Source organism: Otolemur garnettii, unplaced genomic scaffold (genome assembly GCF_000181295.1).
Source record: "Otolemur garnettii isolate 467f Iridium unplaced genomic scaffold, OtoGar3 scaffold00022, whole genome shotgun sequence".
Classification (NCBI taxonomy): Eukaryota; Metazoa; Chordata; class Mammalia; order Primates; family Galagidae; genus Otolemur; species Otolemur garnettii.
Genome location: NW_003852417.1, coordinates 3,250,558 through 3,267,096, shown reverse-complemented (window position 1 = coordinate 3,267,096; position 16,539 = coordinate 3,250,558). Strand labels below are relative to the sequence as shown.

Here is a 16,539-nt window from a genome sequence, read left to right as displayed (position 1 = left end):
CCACAACGCCTGGCCATTTTTTGGTTGCAGCCATCATTGTTGTTTGGCGGGTCCGGGCTGGATTCAAACCCGCCAGCTTAGGTGTATGTGGCTGGCGCCTTAGCCACTTGAGCCACAGGCGCCGAGCCCCCCAAAACTTTTTTGATGTCAGAAGGTTCTTGGAGAGATTTCATCTGTGCCGTTAGTGGAGGACTGTGCAGCACAGTTAGTAGAGACCATTTCTTCCCATCAGCACCTAAGTGAAAATTCTGTCCAAGACCAGGGAAAGTGCTGAGATAAGAGGTTTTACAGGGTTTCAAGTTATGAAAAACAGCTCTGATTTTTGTTTTGGTTTAATTTAGACATATAACTTGGTTTTTCTGGACTTCAGTAAGTACTTTTAAGGGGGTTGTATATGTGTTTTTGGTCCCAGTTCAGGGCTAGCTCACACTTTTGAGTTAGGGACAAGGCTTGGTTTTAGTGAGATTTATTGAATCCTTGGCTTCTGCTTGAATGCTTTTTGTAGTTGTTGTTTGTTTGTTGGGAGGGGGTTGTTTTATTTTTTTTAAGACAGAGTCTTATTTTGTCACCCTTTGTAGAGTGCTCTGGCCTCATAGCTCTCAGCAACCTCAAACTCTTGGGCTCAAGTGATCATCTTGCCTCAGCCTCCCAAGTAGCCAAGACTACAGGCGCATGCCACATTGCCTGGCTATTTTTAGAGATGGGGTTTGCTCAGACTGGTCTCAAGCCTGTGAGCTAATCCACCCGCCTCAGTCTCCCAGAGTGCTAGGATTACAAGTGTGAGCCACAGTTCCCAACCCCTGCTTGAGTGTTAATTCACTTATCCACTTAGCATTTCATCTGTAACAGCATCAAATATCACTTTCACAAGCTTTTTTATTAACAAAAAGAAAGAGCAGCAGAAATTATTTTTCTGAAACAATCAAATCATTGTCCTTAACATTTGGCATATTTAATTATGCTTATGTGATCTGATAACCTAAATGTCTTCCCTCTGTGGGTTCCTTTATTGTATTTTGCAGATGGATTTTTTAAATGAATATAATTTGGTTGGTCTATAGCAGTCTTTAAAAATAAGAGCTCTTGAGTTTGACTTTTGGCTTTAACATTCACTCTTCCCTTTGAGCTTTTTTTCTCAGCGGTAAAATAAGGATGATAATATTTCTCATTTTAGGGGATTGTTACATGTTGGCTGAGATAATCTGTATTATAAAGGACCAGTTAGATGCCTGCTGGCGTCAGCTTTACTTGCAGTGCAGCAGAGGCTGTGTGGAAGCTTGGCGGCTGCATGTTGGCACTTTGGAGCTACTTCCAAAATGTTTGGGGGGCAAGAACTTGTTGCAAAAGTGGCAGAGAAAAGAGAATAAGACACATATTTGAATGCTTTGGTACTAAATTATTTATTATCACTGAATATTGATTTTGTAGGTTACTGTTGCTCCTAGACTTATAGGGAATCCTTATCAGATGCCAGAGAGTTAGTCTTTCCTTCAGTTTTGTTCTCTGATAATGCTGATCCCAAGGAGACTGCATCGTAACCCAGCCCATTGATTCAGTCTGTTAAATTCACTCATGAGAGAGTGACTGTGGTAGAGTTAGGGCTGTGTGGCCCTGCAGGTCTTTCTGGTGTTGCTCCACATAGCATTCCCCATTGTACTTTGTTTTCCAGTCCAGGGTAAAGTTTAATGTGAAAGTTAGAAATTTGTTGACATTTTGTGGGAAAGGGTTTACTTGGTTCCAGATTATTGGAAGGAAGCCTTTTTTTGGTAATTTCTTCAAGATAATTCCAATAACTAGTGCACTGACACCACATTATGTGTCTGAACTTAAAACTTTCCCCCTAAACATGATGATGTACTTTATATAGACCTGAGCACCTTGTAATGGAAACTGCCTGCTCATTTACTTAACTAGTACAACCTGATCATTTCTGAGAAGTTGGCTGTTCTTATAGCTTGAGGTCTCCTATCTAGTGAGGCAGGGACCAAAGCCCCGACCTGCGTCCTGGGGGCCCAGCTCCAGGCTCGGCTCCTCTTCCGCACACCGTCCGTGTACTGAGTACCTCAAGCATTTCGAAATGTAAAACAAATAGAAAAGGTACTCTCTTTTCTCTATGTGTTTACGTTTTTCATTATGTTTATTTTTAGGAATGCTTTTTACTGCCAATGAAACCCCTAAGATGGGCATCTATTACATTCCGGTAAGTAATACAAATAAGAGCTACAATAAAGGTAAGGCAGGCACAGATACTTTGTGTTTTCAACTAGACACATCTAGGGGACTTTAGGTTGAGTTCTGGAACCAGTAAAGCAATGCTTAAACATTCTTCTATGGGAAACTATTTATTTATTTAGAGACAGAGTCTCACTGTGTCTCCCTCAGTAGAGCGTGTGGCTTCACAGCTCACAGCAACCTCAAATTCTTGGGCTTAAGTCATTCTCTTGTCTTAGCCTCCCCAAAGGCTAGAACTACAGGTGCCTGTCACAACACCCAGCGGTTTTATTGTTGTAGTTGTCATTGTCTTTTGGCAGGCCCTGGCCGGGTTTGAACCTCCCAGCTCCAGGGTATGTGGCCAGTACCCTAGCTGCTGAGCTACAGGTGCTGAGCCAAGGGAAGCTATTTATTAAATAAAAAAAAAATTTATTTTTGAGATAGTCTCACTCTGTTGCCCTGGGTAGAATGCCATAGCATCATAGCTCACAGCAACCTCAAACTCTTAGGCTTGAGCAGTCTTCTTGCCTCAGCCTCCCAAGTAGCTGGGACTACAGGCATGTGCCAGCACCATATCCAGCTTGTTTTTCTATTTTTAGTAGAGATGGGATGGGGTCAGGTCTCATGCTCTGGCTGGTCTTTTTTTTTTTTTAAGACAGTCTTACTATGTCACCCTCGGTAAAGTGCCTCAGCGTTACAGCTCACAGCAACCTCAAACTCTTGGGCTTAAATGATTCTCTTGCCTCAGCCTCCCAAGTAGCTGGGACTATAGGTGCCCACCACAACACCCTATTTTTTTGTTGTAGTAGTCACATTGTTGTTTAGTAGTCCCAGACCAGGTTCAAACCTGCCTGCCTTGGTGTATGTGGCCAGTGCCGTAACCACTGAGCTGTGGGCACCAAGCCCTCTGGCTGGTCTTGAACTCCTGAGCTCAAGCAGTCCACCCCCCTTGACCTCTCAGAATGCTAGGATTGCAGGTGTATGACTCACCGCACCTAGCCAGTGGGAAACTATATTATGCCATGTTAAAAAAGATATTAGAAATTAGTATTCTGCAGATTTACATTGGTTTTTGTTTCCAAATGTTTCAGAATCTTAAAATTTCAGTTGTTAGTGATCAAGAGGTATGATTCTGAATTAGAAGTCTCATACTCCCTTCTGGTCATCTTGCTGTAGTTTGTTTCTTTTGAAAGTTACTCATAAGTAGGTGACGCCTATGGTTCAAGGAGTAGGGCGCTGGCCCCACATATTGGAGGTGATGGGTTCAAACCCAGACACAGCAAAAAAAAATTTAAAAAAGGTTACTCATAAGATAAACCATCTTAGATCGACATGATTCATATGACATGTAGTTTATAATCTATTCTTTTTTTTTTCCTTTTTCTTTTAACTGGGATTTGCATTTATTTTATGTTGTATCTATTCACATGCTATTTTTTCTTTATAGCACATTCCTTGTGGGATATTGTTCTCTTCTGGTTTGGGAACAGTTTGTTCCTTTTCAGTAAGGATCATCTCGATGTAGCAAGGGGAGCTCATGTATGGGTTAATGTGACCATGAGCTCTGTAAGTTCAGCAATGCATCTTGGGTGCTTTGTTCACCTGGATATGCTCAATGACCAGAGAATCTACATCTAAAGCCTTAAGTTCAGCATTACTCTGCATTTTTAAGCATGTGCAGCAAAAATTCAGCAGTCATTTTAGGCTACCAACCCTACGTCCAGTCCCACTATTTGGCCTGGGCACACCTACCAGCTCAACCATTGTAATGTCAGGATGGTACACACTGTTTCTTTTTTTTTTTTTGAGACAGAGCCTCAAGCTATCCCCCTGGGTAGAGTGCTGTGGCAACCTCTAACTCCTGGGCTCAAGCGAGTCTCCTGCCTCCGCCTCCCAAGTAGCTGGGACCACAGGCGCCTGCCACAACGCCTGGCCATTCTTGGTTGCAGCCATCATTGTTGTTTGGTGGGCCTGGGCTGGATTCGAACCTGCCACCTTAGGTGTATGTGGCTGGCGCCTTAGCCACTTGAGCCACAGGCACCGAGCCACACACTGTTTCTTTAAAGTGACATCCTTCAGATACTTGATGGCTTTCCATATATGCATACTCTTGATGGCCTGGGTAGTTTCACATGCATTCTTAAAGTGAATACGAAGATTTGAGCCTCTTGAATGACTTAGTGGGGTTTTCTGGGTCAAGTGAATAGTGAACCGTTTTCACAGATCATCTCAGGATGATCTTAGAGGAAGAAGACCTTTTTTTCCTCCTTAAAGAATTTTTCTCTTATATAGCTAGAAGCTTCCCCACCATTACCGTTTAGTTTATAGTGGGAAAGAAACAGGGACATGCAATCTACTAAGCAGAAACACATAGCACACCATTGGCATCAATTACTTTATAATGAGTAAACATCTTTATCTGAGCGCTGAGGAGAGTTGGGTGAGAAGTGTTGAAGATCAGAACTTGAGTGGGGCACACTCTCCATGGCTTTCTTCAGTTAACCTTACGGTTAATTAACCATAATTATAAGGTAATAAGAGTACCTAAAATATTTTTTAGTTCTCTCCATTATATTTCATTGCCTGGTGTATGACATTTAAAGAGATGGAGCCCAAAAAACATACACACCTTTTAAGAAAGGGAAAAACTGTATTAACATAATGCTCCATATATACTCATACAAAAGATGAAGACAAGTCACATTTGAGCATCTCATGTAATTGCAGAAGTCAAACATGACTTGAGTATTTATTTCTTAGGGTGGGCTTTTTTGTTCCAAATAATGGGGACTTTAATTAGCATGAGTGAGAGGGGCCAGCTGATGAGAAATTGCTTTCTTGAGAAATGTTAGCTTATCTCTAAGAAGATCTGTTTTCGTTTCAAGTTTGTAACTGAGACTTAACAGAAAGTTGTGAAAAAAAATCCACAGAACCTTCTCCCTTGTGACTGTGAGTGAGGACACCGTGAAAAGAGCCCTCTTGCTAAGCTGAGCGTTACGCTGGATCTTTTACTTTAGCGTCTTTCCTGACCTTTCTGCCATGCTGCCTTCTCATTGAGTTATATTTAATAGCACCACTTATCTTTACTTGGAACCTGCTCTTTGTAATACTCTCAAAGCAAAGAGAGAGGCCCCAGGTCTGAAAGCCTGTCATTTTTCATAAGATTTCATCAAACGTCCTAAACTGCTATTTGGCAAGTTCATTTGAGGCCTATAGAACTGGGGAGGTGTGTGTTTAATATATGATCCATGCCAAGATTAGGAGGTCTGGACTGCGATTTGTATTAACATCTTTATAAACAAAGTATAAAAACTCTTCTCCTCCCTTTGGGGCTGTGCTGAAAATGAAGACAGCCTAAATGTTCTTTGAGCTTGTTAATTGTCACCTTTCAGCCAGATACCATCTTTCTTGGATACTTGAAATGCTTAGTTCCTGATTTATAGCACCCTCTGCTGCTTAGATATCTTACTCATCCTTTGAGACCAAGTGGGTTTTCTCCAGTCTTTGTCCCATTTTCTCAGTACTTTCCTTTTTCCAGAGACCCAGTTCTAGTATTTGTTTACTTGCTTGCTTCAGGGTCTAACTCATCTGCAGCTTCAGAGACTAATGCCAGGAATAATTTTTTAAGTTTGGTTTTCCTCTGAAATGTAATTTAATCTCAGGTTAGTTCTTCATAATTAACACCCTTGGCAACTGTGTAGACTCCAAAGGTAATCCAAGTCCCCTGTGGCACTTAACTGGAAACCCAGCCAGCATGGTTAACACTGTTTCTGTTGGAAATGTTCCCCAGCGTGAGCCCTTGTGTCAGTGAGTGCCTGTGGCTGCTTGTTACCAGGGAGTGGATTGCCTGCGTGCTAGAGTGCATGGATGTATAAACTTCAGGAAAATGAAGGAAGAAAACATATTATTTACTTAGGTAGCTATTTGATATAGAAGAATAAAAGTGATTTAGTTAATTAAGGCCATGTGTTTTGTTTTTGTGTTATTTCTTAAACATGTAGATTTAAGCTGCTATTAAGGTTATCTACAGTGTCATTGAACCCAGCTTTAAATATTGAAAGTTAGGCTTTTTATTTTAAAACATTTTCTAGGATAAAAACCTCCTGTATTATTTCTGTTAAAATGTTTTGATTATTTAAACACATTGGTTAAGTATTTTAACATTGGTGTTTAATTTAAAATTGGAAAGTACTCTAGGAGTCTGCGAATGGGACAGAATTGAAAACACTCAGGGTCATGTCTGCTCTGCACTAAGGCTTCTGTTCTATTGGGAAATAGCACTTGAACTTATCTGGCATAACTCCTAAAACCCACAGAACTATCTTTACAAATAGAGAAAACTACGTATTAAGCATAAAACCTTAAGAGTACTTGCTTTACCTACTTATAAAACATGCAGCACTGGGCGGCACCTATGGCTCAGTGGGTAAGGCGCCAGCCCTAGATACCGAGGGTGGCAGGTTCAAACCTGGCCCCAGCCAAACTGCAACAAAAATAGCCGGCTGTTGTGGCAGGCGCCTGTAGTCCTAGCTACTCAGGAGGCTGAGGCAGGAGAATCGCCTAAGCCCAAGAGTTGGAGGTTGCTCTGAGCTATGATGCTACAGCACTCTACCCAGGGTGACAGCTTGAGATTCTGTCCCCCCCCCCTCCCAAAAAAAGACAGAACAAGTTGTTACCAAAATGTCCTCACTAAAGGATATTTCTATGTGCTGTAAAGGAAGGGGGACACTTTGGAGCGTAGCCCACTGGAGCTGGAAGGGTTCTTTGAGGTCCTCTAGCCCAGCTATTAATGTATATGTAAGGAATCAGGTAATTGTTCAAAGTCAAATGACAAGTTGGTAACAGCTGGATCTAGACGGTATTTCTTCATTCCACATTACATGGTAGAAAGAATTTAGACTTTGGAATTGTTTGGACTAAATTTGAATAGTAGCTTGCCACTTACAAATTTTGTGAGCTTGAATGATTTACTTATTCTCTCTAAGCCCTAGTTTCTTGAACAATGAAAGAGGAATGACACCATGAGATAGTTGTATGGATGGAAGTCCTTATTCAACCCTGTCTCATGTTCAGCCTGTTTCATGCAGTGAGCAGAATTCCAGGGGTCCAGTGGCAGGGTATTTGGATAAAAATTATGGCATTGTGTGGGCGTGGACTTTTATGTAGCTTTTTTCCTCTTTCATTTTAGTAGATTTTGGGGATACAAGTGGAATTGTGTTACATGGATATATGGTGTAGGGATAAAGTCTGGGCTTGTAGTATTGTATAACTTCTAGAAGGAATATTGTGTTTAGCAAAAAAGATATACTGAAAAGGTTGTGACAGAATCCTAAATATATACGAGGAAAGTTATTTTGGAAATTTGATTAGTGATTGTTCAGTTTGTTAATAGATCATATAAAGTGTAGCTTGAGACCGACCTGTTGATGCCATTGATTTTGCTGTTAAGTATTGAAACAGACAGCAGTGATAACATCCGGTTGCTAAAATGAGAAATGTGGTGTTTAAAAGTGAAGTCTGTTTCCCCCAATTATATTATCAAAGAGCACTCTTTATAGAAAATATGGCAAATAAAGACAAGCGAAGAAAATCTGAACACCTTTCCACTGTCTAAAGGCAAACATTGACATTTTTGCTTTAGTTTTCTGACGTTTAATCTGAAACATTGTTGATACAGTTTCATACATTACTTTTTTCCCACTTAATATTTCCCTGTTATTATAAACTCTTAGAGATTATTAAAAAGCATGTTGTTTAAGAATATGAAGGTAATATATAGGTGTTTAAAAGAATGGGGGATAAAAGGCTCAGCACCCGTTGTTCATTGGTTAGGGTGCTGGACATATACACTGAGGCTGGAGGGTTTGAACCTGACCCGGGCCAGCTAAACAACAATGACAACTATAACCAAAAAATAGCCAGGCGTTGTGGCAGGCACCTATAGTCTCAGCTACTTGGGAGGCTGAGGCAAGAGAATCACTTAAGCCCAAAAGTTTGAAGTTGCTGTGAGCTGTGATGCTACAGCACTCTATCGAGGGCAACATAGTGAGACTCTGCCTTAAACAAAAATAAATGCAACATGAATTGCAGTTATAACTCAATACAAATTTTAAAAAATTGTGAAAAAACCAACTGCAGCCTTACCAATCAGAGATATGGCCAACATTTTTGTTATATTTCCTTTGCATTTGGGACTATTTCAGTGGATAGTAGTTGGATTTATATTGAAATCCTGTAAGAAGTTTATTTTAGCTTACATGAATTTATTTATTCATTTTTGAGACAGAGTCTCATTGTGTCACCCTCAGTAGAGTGCTGTGGCGTCACAGTTCACAGCAACTTCAAACTCTTGGGCTTAAGCAATTCTCTTGCCTCAGCCTCCCAGGTATCTGGGACTACAGGCGCCCACCACAATGCCTGGCTATTTTTTTTGTTGGCAGGCCCGGGCTGGGTTCAAACCTGTCAACCTTGGTGTATGTGGCTGGCGCCCTAGACACTGAGCTATAGGCACTGAGGCAGCTTATGTGAATTTAAATAAAAGTGCTTTAGGATCCTGGGGGCTGAAGACCAAGTAGGGAGGTGAGAGAGGTGTACATCCACGGGAGGGAGAGCATGCTCGCTCTCCTGAGCAGTTGTGATTACCTGGCCTTTCCTTCCATCCCATGGGTGTAGTCAACTTAAGGTGAAAGAGCCTTTATCACCCAAGAGAACTCATCCCTGATACCTAGAGCGTCCACTGTACGTGCAATGAGGATGGTGCTAGTTGTGTATCATTGTTGGGAGATCGAGAAAACAGTTGATTGTTTTTTGTGTTCTGTGGATGAGATGAGGAACCTGTTTGAAAATGGCTGCTTGGACAGGGTGTGGTGGCTCACGCCTGTAATCCTAGCACTCTGGGAGGCCAAGGTGGATGGATTGCCTGAGCTCACAGGTTTGAGACCAGCCTGAGCCAAGAGTGAGACCTGTCTCTAAAAATAGCCAGGCATTGTGGCGGGCGCCTGTAGTCCCAGCTACTTAGGAGGCTGAGACAAGAGAATCACCTGGGCCCGAGAGCTTAAGGTTTCTGTGAGCTATGACGCTACAGTACTCTACTGAAGGCGACAAAGTGAGACTGTCTAAAAAAAAAGAAGGCTGCTTGAACCTGTCATTTCTCAGTACCTCTCTTAGCAGTGCCACACGGGGCATGATGCTGGTAATTTAAGATACTGGATTTTTTGGTGAGACCTGACTACTAGATGCCAGCTGTCCTCCTCTGGTCCTATTTCAACACCAGAGGAAAATATTCGGAAGAGCTTCTCAAGTTTAATTTTGATTATATTCCATTTTATCTGCTTGTCTTTAGAACCTGATTTCCATGTAAGAGGGTAAGCCAACAAAATTCAGATTCAGAAATATTGAATGCATTAGATGTAGTTAGGAGAAGGGAAAGATTTTTAAAATATAGTTAGCAAGTTCACGATAGATAAGACAGGGCTTAGCAGCAGCATTTCTAAGAAAAAAAAATGCTCTGTGGGCTTTGGATAACTGTAAGAGGAATAAATGTTTAAAATATTGGCAGTGATTCCACTTGTGAATAGGGAGAGAAGGACAAGGAGGTGGGGGCTGTCTTACGGCTCTTACTAGAGTCCTCAGCAATACTGTGAGTGGCTGTGAGTTGGAGAAAGCCCAGAAAAGAGTTTAGGAATTGTGTTTCCAGGCACCAGCTAGAGAAGGCTTTTTTTTTTTTTTTTTTTTTTTTTTGAGACAGTCTCCAGCCCTGGGTAGAGTTCCATGGTGACACAGTTCACAGCAACCTCAAACTCTTGGGCTCAAGCAATCCTCTTTCCTCAGTTTTTCTATTTTTAGTAGAGACGGGGGTCTCGCTTTTTGCTCAGGCTGATCTTGAACCCATGAGCTTCGGGCAATCCACCTGACTCAGCCTCCCAGATCCTAGGATTACAGGCATGAGCCCACTGTGCCTACTGAGAAGGCATGTTTTTAGGATCTAGGAAAAGAATACGCTCATCAAAGAAAGGTACCTAATATGAAGCATAGAAAACAATGGGGCATTGGGCTGATGCAGGAATGGCTCAGCATTGTGAGTGTAGGAATACCTGTTGGACTATGGGAGGGAGTGAAGCACTTACCTCTCAGAGCTGCTAAAAAGAAGAAAAAGACATTTGAATGAAAAACATGATTTACTTCAATGCAAATTTGAGTTCAAAGATACATAATTTTTAGATGTCTTGATTCATAATAATGCAAATGAGGCATATGCCTAATTATATTCTCCAAGAAAGGCATTTTAATGATAAAACCAAGCTTACACAGAAGATCTGGAAGGGTAAGGCAACTTAGAGAAAGTAAGTGACCTAATTTTATGGGGGAAAAATGTGAGGCATGGTCGGGCATGGTGGCTCACGCCTGTAATGCTAGCACTCTGGGAAGCCAAGGTAGGTAGATGGCCTGAGCTCACAGGTTTGAGACCAGCTTTAGCAAGAGTGAGACCCTGTCTCTTAAAAAATAGCCGGGTATTGTGGTGGGTGCCTGTAGTCCAGCTACTTGGGAGGCTGAGGCAAGAGAATTCCTTGAGCCCAGGAGTTTCAGGTTGCTGGGAGCTGTGAAGCTACAGCACACTACCAAATGAGACTGGGGACAAAATAAGACTCTCTCTCAAAAAAAAAAAAAAAAAAATGGTGAGGCATTTATAGGCAGAACCCAGCAGATAAGTGGAAGAATTAGATTTCAAACTCTGTTTATTTTTGTTATCTTTTCCTAATGAGCAAAAAAGACATATATACTATGTCTTATATAGTATAAGTTTATGTATATAAACTGATTTATCAATGAAAAAATACAAAAAAGTACAATGGAGGCATCAATAAAAATCATAAAAATAAGAGAAATGTATCTCTTTTTAGTGTTTTTCCTTCCTAACCCAAGTATACAGCAGTTCTGTCATAAAGTTTATCTTATGCATGAAACTGCTTTCTAAAGCACGGGGTTCTGTTTGTCGTTTTTCAGTTATATATTCACAGCTGAAGTGGGAAGTAAGGCCCAAATGTCAGGTGGCTAATACATACTCTTATGATACAAACAAGTTGTTTGCGACTTTACAAAGGGGAAATGGGGGCTTCCTATTTTAACCTAAACACTTTCAGGTAGTAACAGTATCTGTGCGTTCTTCTCAACAAAGGATATCCTCTCCATTTCCCATGGCAATTTATTGGGTCACAAGAATAGCAGAGATACAGAAGCATTAATGTGAGACAATCAGGAAGTAATTTTCTGAGCATCCTGTCACATTTTCAAAAGTTAATTCCAATTCTGATTGGGTAAAATTTCATGTAATTTCCATTGGAAATTTTTGATGCACATACGACAGATATGATGTTGATACTTTGCTTAAACAGTTACACATCTGGCATTCCTGTTTTCTTGAAAATAAATGACTTCCTATTGAGATGCTAGTTTGAATCCAGTATTAACCAAAAGCCTTGTCTCCCAGTTCTGGCTCTTGCCTTCATCTAGGTGCTTACCAAGTTGATGTCTTTACCATTCTTGTTTTGCACAAGATAGAGTGGAAAGTAAACATAGTATTTTGATGTCCAGATGGTATAGTCAGGCAGGTGGCAGTCACAGAGTATAGTGTTTATACCAGTGATATCTGAGTTGTGTGGTAGTTTTTTTGAATAATGTGCCCATTACCTATTCTTGTTTTTTCTTTTTTACCTTAAAAATAGAGGACAGGGCTTGGTGCCTGTAGCACAGTGGTTACAGTGCCGACCACATGCACCAAGGCTGGCCAGCTAAACAATGATAATTGCAATGAAAAAATAGCCGCGCGTTGTGATGGGCACCTGTAGTCCCAGCTACTTGGGAGGCTAAGGCAAGAGAACTGCTTAAGCCCAAGAGGAGTTGGAGGTTGCTGTGAGCTGTGACACCACGGCACTCTACCAAGGGTGACAACTTGAGACTCTGTCTCAAAAAAAAAAAAAAAAGGAAAGAAGACGACAGGTCATACAATGAGTTTGGGCTACATTTTCTGTAAGTGCCCAGCTTATACAGAAAACAATAAGAAAGTTCTGAGACTTGCATTGTGTTTTCTTTGATTCAGTGTTCTCAAGTCCCAGGGAGGTTTGTCATCTGCTGCCCATCTACCAGAATGTGAGCTCCATGAGGCAGGAATTTCGTTAATACTTTCTGCTGTGTCCTTAATGCCTAGAACTGTGTTTCATACTTAGTAGGCTGTGGTTAAATCTTTTCTGGCTTAAAGGAATGAACATTATTCTTTATTTTTAAAATTGTATTATGAAAAAATCTCAAATGTACATAAATATATAGAGAGAAATACAATAGATCCTTCATCCACCCATCTCTTTGTTGCCGGGTTATCAGCTTCCCCCCCAAGCTTTTTTCGGGGTTGGAGATGGGGTTGGCTTGCGTTATCAACACCATAAATCACTCTAAACTTAAAAGATAGTTGTTGAAAATTGTTAAGTAGGAACGAATACTTGATCTTTACATGGGCACAAATCTCAATGAGACTATGTGTTTTACTTTCTCAAAGAACATTATTCTTGGTTGGAAAACAAATAATATGTAAGTGATAAAAGTGAGACATTGAAAGAAAGGTTAGATCTGTCCATGTTTCATTCAGTGACTTTATTTTTTAGAGCAGTTTTTGTTTCACAGCAAAATTGAGCAGAAAGTACAAAATGCCCAAGTCCTTCCGCCTCTGCCCCCCTCCCCCATCAGCTACAGGGTGGTACACGCAGTGAAGCCGCCTTGACATATCATCACCCAAAGTCAATGTGTTTTGGGGGGGGGTTTTGTGACAGTCTCACTCTGTCGCCCAGGCTATTTGTGGTGGGCCAGCCTAGGTCATAGCAACCTCAGATTCCTGGGCTCAAGTGGTCATCCTGCCTCAGTCTCCCGAGCCACTAGGACTACAGGCGCCTGCCCCAAATGGATTTCTTTTATGCCCTCTGACTATGCCGGTATCGTACGCTCCTTTGGCTTTATCTGAGGGACATATGGGAAATCATATCTCACTTGAATTTAAAGTGTGTTCTTCAGTATTTCCTCTTCCATGCATGAACCCCCTAGAGGTAATTAGTAACTGCTAAGCGTGTCAAAATATTTTTTGAACTTCCTACAATAGCACTGTTAAGGTGCATAACCTTGAGAAAAAGTGCACATACAATCTTTTAAAGTTTTACTCTTCCTTTGTTTCTGCCAAATTTTTCCTCCTGGGTATTTTAAAATATTTTGGAACTCTCATTTTTTACATCTTCAGGAATATGTTGAAAATTATTAATAGACACCTTTCCCTGCAAGGAAGTTGGGTAGAACCAGGAAACTACTGATGTGCTACCCAGGATAACACACTAAACCATCTGTGCAACTCTTGGCAGGAACAAAATGACAAAACAAGATCTTGGGGAGTGCTCGTTACCAGGTGTGTGATCAAAAAGATAAATACATTCTCATGTTATAAAATTGGCCTAGTGCCCTTAGCACTGGGTGGGTGTGTGTGTGCGCGCACAGTTAGGAAATGGAGAGAGGAAAGGGCTGAAAGTAGAGGACTTGAACACTGATTGCTTAGAGTCATTGTTTCTGTAAACTCTGGATGTGAGTTCTAGGAAACTGCATTAGAATTTCAGGTGTGATATGATGATAAACACCAAATAGCAGTTTGTAGCTGAGGTGCAAGGCCAGACTCTTTAGAAAAAAATGCATGGGCAGTCTTAAAAGAAACATCTGTTTTTCTTATTTACCTACCAGTGAACTATGAAGAAGATTGAGGCCAATTTTTTTTTTTATTTCTTTGAGAATTAAAGGAAAATGTAAGCTGAGAATTTTTTCCATGCTATTGTTAAAATCTCCTTTGTAATTTTTCATGAAAAGCAGGCAGAAATGTACAGCTTTTCATTCTGCCTCAAATTAGGACAACTTAGATTAAAGAAATCTAGTTTTGAAAACGTAAGAGATAAGAAAATAAATAAGAACAAAACAAAAAATGAAAACTTAGAACCTTAGGAGATTTGTTTTGTGAAAGAATTTCATGGTTTCGAATAAAATTTTTACTCAAACTGCAGATTCATTTGAGAGTAATTCTCTTTCCCCTTTTCCTAAATTTAGTAGGAAAGTCTGGTTTTCCCTGAGCTTGCTGTTCTGAATGCTGCTCGGTTGCTCTTCCCAGCATAATCTTTGCTCTGTGCAGCCCTTCCTGCCTTTCTTGTTTCCCCTTGCAGGTAGGCAAGCCCCTTGAGGGTAGGGATCTTGTTTGTTTTGCTCACTGTGTATCCACAGCAAAGGGGAGAGTGCCTGACAGTAACTCTTAGCTGCTTGAGTGAATGGTGGACATTGGCAACCTCTTCTTGTTTAAGAATGAGGCACTAAAATGCTGATTGGCCGCTCTTTGTGCAAGGTGGTCTCTGGTCCACTGGTAATTTTCATGCTGACTCTTCAGCTGATGACTATTCCCAGATATTAATATCTTGAAGTCTATATTCTGGGACCTTTAATTTTTCCAGAGAGCCCCCGCCCAATTTCTTTCTGAGGTGATAGGGATTCGAGCTGGCTGGAGTGGAAGCCCAGCAACGTATGCTTGGCTTTAAAGGAGCTGAGGTTCCCACAGGTACAGTAAATGTGTAGACTGCCATTTCATTATCCTGGTTTCAGTCCCTCTGCTTGAGTCACTTGTATCTGGAGATCCCACTCCCTGTTCTCACCTTGTGGAACAGCTTCGGTTCCCCTTCTCCAGAGAATTGTCCTCTGGTCTCCTTAGGGAGAGTGGGAATTTAGGTATTTATCGACTCCACCATCCCCCTTTCTTCAGGCTTGTGTTCATCCTGTCTGTCCAGGATGACTTGGAGCTTTGACGTGTTGGACCCAAGGCTTCTGGGAGAGGAATCCAGTCTACAAGGCTCGAGAGAGGATGGGGGCCATCCTCAACTGAAAGCTCGCTATCCTTCTTAATATAGGTTTTAATTTTACATTTAAATGTTTGCTTGGGGCATCCTGTCTACCTTAGCCCTTGAATCATGGCAGATAATTCTGTAAAAATAAATCTTTTAAAATGTTAAAATTAAATTGATCCTTTGCTAATCTGATTTTTAGGAAAAAAACACTACAAGTAGAGTACCTTTAAATGACTCATAATTACACAAATGCGAGTAAACTTGGATATGCAATTCGGCAGCTCATTATGTTGCAAATGCAATTACATGCTTAGAGACACGGCCGCTCCCTCTGGCTCACCCAGTTGTTTCTCCTGTTTTAGGCTTATGATTGTTTGTTATTAAGCATTGGCTATCAGAATCTGAAAATATGTGGTCATGCTAGTGAGGCCTTTCAACCAAAAATGGAGGAAGTTGGAAAAGGAAATTTTCTTTTAATTTATGTGTTGCAGAATTGGTCTTCTTAATTAGCAAAGCCCTATTCTTCCACTGGAAATGCATGTTATACAATTTGAAAAATTATAATTAATCGTAATAGTGGTTAGTGGTATTTACATTGTAGTATAACTATATTTAGTATATATTTACTACATCTAGCTACATATAGTAGATCTATTTACATTATAGTATAGCTCAGTCATGTCTTATCTATAGTTCTAAAATCAAAAATGCCCTGAAATTTTTTCTATAATTCATTGATGGTGAACCTTGGCTGACTTGATGTATTAGGACTCAAACCTACAGTGATATGATGCAGCTCTTTCTCGTCTGTTTATCCCAGATCACTGGGGTGAATATGTGTGGGTTTTGCTGTAGCCATTTTAGTATGTTTGATCATGGGCCACTGATCCAGACTTCACTGAGGATTTTACATAATATATAGTATACATACTGAATTATCTTTTTAAAATACAAAAAAATCCTCAGTTCCACACCCTGGCCCAAGTTGTTTCTGATAAAGAATTATAGCCTCACAATAAGGTCAGACCTGGGTTTAAATTCTATTTTGAGATAAAACCCTTTACTTCTTAGAGTGTGGGTTGCTACTGTTATTATTTCAGTTGTTATTGTTTTTATTACTGCTGTAGTTCTAGAATTGATATTTATAATCTACTTTTAGAATGTCCTAAAAATAAAGTCTGTAATAAAATAACTAGATAACTTATATTGTTGGTTGAAGTTAAAACTATTTTATATTTAAACTCCCTATTTACTAAAAAATACTAATAGTTATTTTCTATTTAATGGTGTCATTATTTATTTATTTATTTATTTTGAGACAGAGCCTCAAGCTGTCCCCCTAGGTGGAGTGCCATGGCATCACAGCTCACAGCAACCTCCAGCTCCTGGGCTCAAGTGAGTCTCCTGCCTCAGCCTCCCAAGT

General features: G+C 40.5%; 1 protein-coding gene across 2 annotated transcripts in view; it reads left to right on the top strand.

The window, feature by feature from the left end:
* Nucleotides 1-16,539, top strand: part of NOL10 (nucleolar protein 10) — a 104,035-nt gene that overhangs the window by 39,437 nt on the left and 48,059 nt on the right. For both annotated transcript variants that reach the window (XM_023511874.1, XM_003787389.3), the window contains one exon: nucleotides 2,148-2,200. In XM_023511874.1, coding sequence (XP_023367642.1) covers nucleotides 2,148-2,200 — 53 coding nt within the window. The remainder of the gene's footprint in view (nucleotides 1-2,147; nucleotides 2,201-16,539) is intronic.